Raw genomic sequence first — 7,296 nt, 5'->3', positions numbered from 1 at the left:
ACAAAGATTACCACAATTTTTATTGCCAACAGTTCCTTGAAAACGTTTTTAATGAATCGCTTGAAAGTTGCAGGCGAGATGCACAAACCAAATGGTGTTCGTACAAACTCGTATAAATCATTTCCGGTAGCAAAAGCTGTATATTTTCGCGACTCCTTTGCAACGGGAACATGGAAAAATCCATTGCGAAGGTCCAGAGTTGAGAATACCGATGAATCTGCACATTGATCTAGCTGCTCTTCAATCAAATCCATAGGGAAACGATCCTTAACGATTTTTTTGTTGAGTCTCCTGTAGTCAATACAGACGCGCATGCTTCCGTCTTTTTTTTTTACCATCACTACTGGGCTCGCATATTCGGAAGTACTAGGAACAATAATACCATTAGCAAGCCATTCATTTACCTGTTTCTCCAACTCGGCCGACTCCTTCGGTGCCAATCTTCGTGGTCTTGAATAGACTGGAATTTCATCGGTAAGTATAATTTTGGTTTCTATTGGTGTCTGGACGTTTTTTCTCGGTTTGTAGTTCCTAATAAGATTACTAATTTCAGCTCTTTCAGATATATTTAGTTCTCCATTTAGTTCCATTTCGTCGACATCGGTTATGTTCATTATTTCATGCACCGCCTTGTCTATGCCATCTTCATTTTTCGGAATCCATTTTGAAATTATTATTCCCTCGGGGCTTACTTGTAAGACTGCGTTTTCAAGAAGTTCTCGTCCGACGATAGTTTTAACTTGAGACGCTCCATCTGGAATAACATAAAACTTGGAAAAAAATGTGTGAGAATCAATTTTAATTTGTATCTCTATAAAACCGAGTGGAACTATTTCCTTCCCACCAAGACCAATAAGAGTTTTACAGGTCGGATTGAGTTGTGGCTTTTCTAAAATGAGATAAACTTCATTGGTTAAAATATTTAAAGAGCTACCAGTGTCAATCAAAGCCTCAAAGTTTTTATCATTTATAGACACCATTTTGTGAAAATTGTCCCCATCACGAACAGCACTTGAATAACTTTGTTGCTCTTTTGCAATTACCTGCTTGTTTCCCGATGTAGTGTCTTCAGTATTAGCAACACATTTTGAAGCAAAATGGCCTCTTACCCCACATTTCCAGCACCTACCTCGTGGTCGTCCATCCTTCCCCTCATCTGCTTTTTTGTCCTTCGTGTCTGATGAATGGCTGCCATTAAATGAACCACCACCACGATCAAATTTCTTACCGCTTGCTCCACTAGTACCACTGCGATTCGATTTCATTTTTTCAAATCAGTCCAATTTAATCTTGAATTCCTTAAAATTGGATGCCCCATATAAAACCATTTTGTGTAATTCATCACCCGCTATTCCATTGATCACGTAATGGATTACTGATCCCTGATCCATCTCAATATTGCTACCCATCTCCTGCATAGTATATAGATACTGCCTGTAGCTCTCCGTAGGAAGTTTTTTTCTTTTCTGCATCGCAGCGTGGATCTCAGCAGCAGATTTTTTCTCCTCAAACTCCTCCATCAAGCGAATTTTTAATATCGTCCAGGAACGTATGCCATGTAACGAGCTGGCGAAAGCTCTTGCGGAGCCCTTTAACAACCTTTTGGCATACACCAACATTTGTAGCTTGCTCCACTCTAAAATGCCGGCCATCTCCTCGAATTCATTGCACCACCTGGAAATTTTAAGATTATCATCGCCTGAAAATGCCTGTACAGTCTGCTCGATGTCTTGAAAGGAAAAATGACCCCCATGTGTTTTTGGTATGGATGGAAATGATTCCTCAACATTCGTCTTCTGAATGTTCTCTCGGTAACCATGTTCTTCTGATTTGTTAGCCACTTGTTTCCCATCAAGCTCTCCGCCAACAGCACCATCGTTTCCATCTGCTTCTTTGTTCTGAGTAAGAACATCTGAGCTATCATCTTCGTCGATGTTTTCCATTCCACCAAGCAAATGCTTCCTCAGCTTATTCAATAAAACTGGTCGTATTCCTTTTGAACATATTTTATAGCTCTCTAGCAGAGCGCGAAGATCTTCAAGTGAAAGCTTGTCCGCCTTGCTCATAACTTTATCTGCAGCTTCCATATCCAACGTTGTATTCTGCAGCAATCAATGCACTCAGATCTCTCAACGTATAATATGTGACAACCCGCAACAAAAGCAACTCCAGCAAACGGCAACAACAGCTCTGACTGTTTTATAATATATAAAGGAATATTCTGATTAATTTAATTGCTCGGTTTGTATCGCCACCTTCAAATTCAATTAACAAAGCAATTGGTTGAGCCCCCAATTATGTTGCAAATAAAATCCAGAATTTGTATTACTTATAATAATGAGCTTTAATTCAAAGTATATTTTAATATAAAAGAATATGTTAAGTAATTTTAGATAATAAGAACAAAAAATAAAAGTGATGTTAAATTAAGAAGGTGACGACAGCGACTGACTCAATCGACTTCAGTTAGTCAGAAGCAAAGTTTTTGTTGTTAAGAAGCAATGTTAAGTCATACGATGCGGATTAAGAAAGGGATTAACTGGCTATCAGCTTCTTCATCTACTGTCAGGGTTGACCGACCCATGTGTCGCGCCCAACATATATACTTTGTATTTGTGAATTTAATATCTTCTTTTTATATATTTATTAATTAATTTATTAATTTATTCATTTATTTATTTATTTATTTAATTATTTATTTATTTATTTATTTATTTATTTATTTATTTATTTAATTACATATTTATTTTTATTTATTTATATATAAATGTATTTATTTATTTATTTATTCATTTATTTATTAATTAATTTATTTATTTATTTATTTTTATTATTTATTTATTTATTTATTTATTTATTTATTTATTCATTTATTTATTTACTTCTATCAAAATGAAAAGACTGATTTAACTATTAATAAAAATAGTATTGTACTGTGATATTTATATACAATTGTTAGCATTATTTCTATTTATTTTATTTATTTATTTTGGTACACAAACTGTAAAATAAATGTATCTTGCAAATAATTTGTTTAGAAAAACTACCATCTCTACTCTCGTTCGTTAATCATTGATGAAGGTTTTTACATTAGCTTTTCCTTCCAATTATATTTGATCACGTTCTTTTAATTTTTTTTCCCAAACATATTATTGACATCAGTAAGGTATTGAAACCATATCTATGTAAATTGTGCAATTGCCATTTTGTAAAAAAAAAAGATAAATTTACGCTAATAAATAAAATTACAATTCGAGCAGACCGAGTTCATAAAACCAATAACAACACATTGGTAATTACTGTAGTCAATTGACACATCGTAACTGAAAGAAGCTCGATTCAAACTTGAGCGATCATTAGTTGAATGTCGCGCTCGCGCTTCGCGCGTTTGTGATATCCGAATTCTTTCACCGAATAGATCGGTAATTAGCTTATTTTGAAGCAGTTTGGGTTCTTCTACCTAAATTGCTTCGTCTTATAGGAGGCATATCAAATATAAATTACTTTGTCACTAAACAAGCCGTTTATCAGTTGACAAAAGCAAACTCAGTAGAAATTCAGTAGATAAGGTAACAGAAGATCCAAGAAAAACAAAAGCAAATCGGCAGCAAAACTTCTTTCTTCTTTTTTTTTTAATTTGATATGACTTAAAGTCAAATTCTTTAAGTCGACTACGTTTTAGTTAGAAAACATTTGTATGCTTTTTATTGTTTTTCTGGCAATTATTGGAATTTTTCTTGCGTAAAAACCATCCTTGAACTTCAACGAGCATTTTAAAAAAAGAATTGGCCAAATTGGTCCAGGTGATTCATTTTTATATATAAGAATATAGATAAGTATAACAAATCTTAAAGAAACGCTAAACCATTTATGCTAGAACGGTTTTCAACACCAAGAAGGTAAAACGGATTGAAAGTAACTAACTTATAGTCCAAACAATTTTATTATATCAATTTTTTGAAATATGCATATCACTAAAAATCATACAAATAATTAGTTAAATAAAAGTTTGGATTTGAAATCTCCTCCAGAACGTATTTTTAAAACTTTGAAAGTATTAAATTCAAGAGTTGCTTGAAGCTTCATATAGAGTCAACTAAATACTCATAACTAATAATGACTTTAGAAAATGGAACCACAATAATATTCAAATAATATTGTTTATCCAATCTTGTTAAAATAATTAAACGGAGAATTTATGCTTATCGGAATTTTAAGTACACAAAGAAATTAATCGATGGCTTAAGTTATTTTTTGGTGTTTTTCTTTGTAAATTTAAAGTCAAAATATAAGAACATAGCGCACATTATTTCATACAGCGCCATAAATGGTTTTTCAAAATAATAAAACAAAAATAATATTTGTAATTTTACTGTATTATGTATAATCTTTTATTTTGTTTGCTTATTTACAATTTGTTATTACATATTCTACAATAATTAATAACAATTAATACTTTAGTTTTGATCTCGTTCCATGAACTTTACTTCTTTCATGTCAAAGTTATTTGTCGTATATTCAAAAAATTCTAAAGTTTTTGTTTTTCAAAGCTTAGAATATTTGTATGAATATTGTGTTCCTTTCTAGTTTCCACGACTATTTGATTCCATTTTTGGTAAAAACCATACCTACCTACAGTTTTCACAATCTATGCAAAGTGAAGCTTTTTATATTCGTTCAATTTTTTGCGGAATTTAGCAACCGAAAATCAACGTTATCACAAGTTTCTCTTATATTTGTCAAAAGTTTAGTTAACTCATCCTTTATGAAAGACTTTCGCAAAATAATACCTTGGCTGACAGTTTTCTGCTGATTATTGGAAATGTAGGCGACAACATTTCGGAATAAATTTTCATCCTTAAAAATACTATCTTTATAATGTACAATGGTGTAAATTAAGTTATTTCGTGTTTCAAAATATTGGACCAAAAGATAAGCCTCCTCAAGTCCTTCTGCTTCAATCACTGCATCCTTTTCCTCACACTAAAAGAAATTTTTGAAATAAAATAAAATTTTAGTCAAATTTGGACCAGTATCCATATAAGCTTAAACTTACCAAATAATTTTGGACTAAGGTGTTGCTAAGACACTCCATTTTATCAAGCAGTTGCTGTTCGGAGTCCAGAACGTGAAGCAGGGCAACTGGAGCTTGTGAATTTTCTTTCTGCAGCATGAAATGTTTTCTATTGTTGTCAACACTTTCGATAAAGACTAGTTTCTTGCAACTGACGGTTATCAATTGCACCTTACTGTCATCACTGAGTTGATGAACTAGACACCACAAGTTCGCTTCCAAGGGTTTCAATTCAGAGGTGAGACTTTTTTGTGCCATCAATAAGCGTGCCCGTTCCATTTCGACTATTTTAAGATCGTCTGAAGCTAAACGCACTATTCCAATCAGTTCTCGCCGTTCTTGATTGAACCGAATTCTTCGATCGACGTAAGCCCCATTTATATCACCAATCACCTCAACCGAATGTATGACAAAATATTCGTTGTTCAAACCTTGAGTGACTTCAACAAGGAGCCAAGACAAACGACAGGGCATTTTTGAAATATGTTTGCCCAAACTTTTGATCATTTTTTAAAGTTTGTGCTGACAAATGTTTGAACCTTCCGACAGTTTCTAGATTGAACTGAGGACTGAATTATTGCTGTAAGAGGTCATATACATATATCGGCTAAAGTTAAGGAAGGACTAAGAAGAGCTGCACCTAAATTACAATGATTTAAAAAGAAGGATTTACAAATTTCCAAAAACGTGTTTTTGAAAAACTCCATGCAAATTTCCAGGGAAAAGCAATAAAGAGAACCATTTTCGTTTGCTTCGAATGCTTCTTGGTTTCTAAAATTAATTAAAGCTACAAAGTCTTAGTAAAAGATAGAGGTATAAAAACACCAGCGTATCGGAAAACTATACTAAAATAAAACAGGTAGGTAGCTTGGTAAAAATGTTTCTGAAGTGTTTAAGAAGTTTTTATTGGTCCCTATGCTCATATTTGTGGTGTTTTATTACTTGAAGCCTAATTGTTGTTTCATTCTTCCCTAATCATCTGAATCTCTTGTAAGATTATTCAACAATAAGCGTTGATGGATGTTAGTCTCATTTTAATTAAATTTATAGGAATAACCTGAGTTGAAAAAACTTCCATGTATCGTATAGAAATCAAGTTTAGGTTTAAATAATTAATATTTGATTTAATATTTGGCATCACTTCAAACCTTTTAACGACAAATAAAAATTCCTTCATACTACTCTTAGGTACCTAGATTTTCTACCGGGTGGATAATTTACTAGAAGCAGGTACCTTCTTAAGTATCGTAACAGGTGCAGCGTGCAATTTAAATGCTCACGTAAGGAAGAAATTAACTGTCAAAACAGAGTTTTTAAGGCTTATTTCAAAATATCTCTTGACAGTAGATTATGTAACGATTTTGTAAGGTTCAAATGTTTTTCTTTTAGATACAATTTAAGTCATTTTAGTATCTTACTTATTTTCTGAAAATTCTCATTATAAATATATGAAGTTTTGACAAAACTTTGAATTTGATAGTTTCATAGATTTGACAAAACGTTTTGATCTCAAGTTTTAGTGCGGATTTCAAAACCAAACTTTAATGTTAACTATTTGCTCAACTATTAAAAATACGCGTTTTCAACATTATTTTTACACGCAGAAAAATAATTTTTAACCGAGTGCGATTTTACGTGGGTTAAAAGCAAAAGGGTTAAAAATACAGTTTAATCGGTTAAAAATTACGTAGTTAACTCTGTTAAATTTACACGAGTTAACTCGGTTAAAAGAAATAGGTAAAAAATACCTATGAAATAGGTAAATTTTACCGAGAAACTTTGTTATGAGCGTTTACCCACTCGTACTCGGTAAAATTTACTGAATACAAACAGTAAAGTTGTAGATAACTTGTTTAAAATCAACCAACTTACTTGGTTATGAGTATCAAGGTAATAATAACCAATTCGGTTTGTAAAATTCACCGAGAAAATGTGTAAAAATTACACATCACTCGGTTAATTTTACAAACTAGCGAAGGTAAATTTTACCCATCGACTTATTTATTCTTACATAATCATCTTTGCTAAAGTTACCCACTTAAGTGGTTAAAATTAACCGAGCAAATGTGCTAAAATTACACATCACTCGGTTAATTTTACAAACTAGCGAAGGTAATTGTTACCCATCGACTTATTTATTCTTACAGAATCATCTTTGCTAAAGTAACCCACTTAATTGGTTAAAATTAACCGAGCAAATGTGCTAAAATTACACATCACTC

At 32.3% G+C, this 7,296-nt stretch overlaps 1 protein-coding gene across 1 annotated transcript; it reads right to left on the bottom strand.

The window, feature by feature from the left end:
- Positions 1–4,677: 4,677 nt before the first annotated feature.
- On the bottom strand, positions 4,678–5,548 carry LOC129950671 (early boundary activity protein 3). Its single transcript, XM_056062596.1, has 2 exons — positions 5,057–5,548; positions 4,678–4,983 (listed from the first exon to the last, which is right to left on the bottom strand). Exons 1-2 carry the CDS (start codon positions 5,546–5,548, stop codon positions 4,678–4,680), a joined length of 798 nt encoding a protein of 265 aa, XP_055918571.1.
- Between the last annotated feature and the right edge of the window lie 1,748 nt (positions 5,549–7,296).

The sequence above is a fragment of the Eupeodes corollae genome, chromosome 3, assembly GCF_945859685.1.
Source record: "Eupeodes corollae chromosome 3, idEupCoro1.1, whole genome shotgun sequence".
In the NCBI taxonomy this organism is placed as follows: domain Eukaryota; kingdom Metazoa; phylum Arthropoda; class Insecta; order Diptera; family Syrphidae; genus Eupeodes; species Eupeodes corollae.
Note: the sequence above shows the minus strand (reverse complement) of the source record. Positions and strands in the feature narration are given on the sequence as shown.

Bases quoted from the DNA above. Each gene is read 5' to 3' on its own strand.
- LOC129950671 (XM_056062596.1), bottom strand. From the start codon at position 5,548: ATGCCCTGTCGTTTGTCTTGGCTCCTTGTTGAAGTCACTCAAGGTTTG. The intron at 4,984-5,056 runs GTAAGTTTAAGC...AATTTCTTTTAG, and splicing joins CCTTAGTCCAAAATTATTTG to TGTGAGGAAAAGGATGCAGT.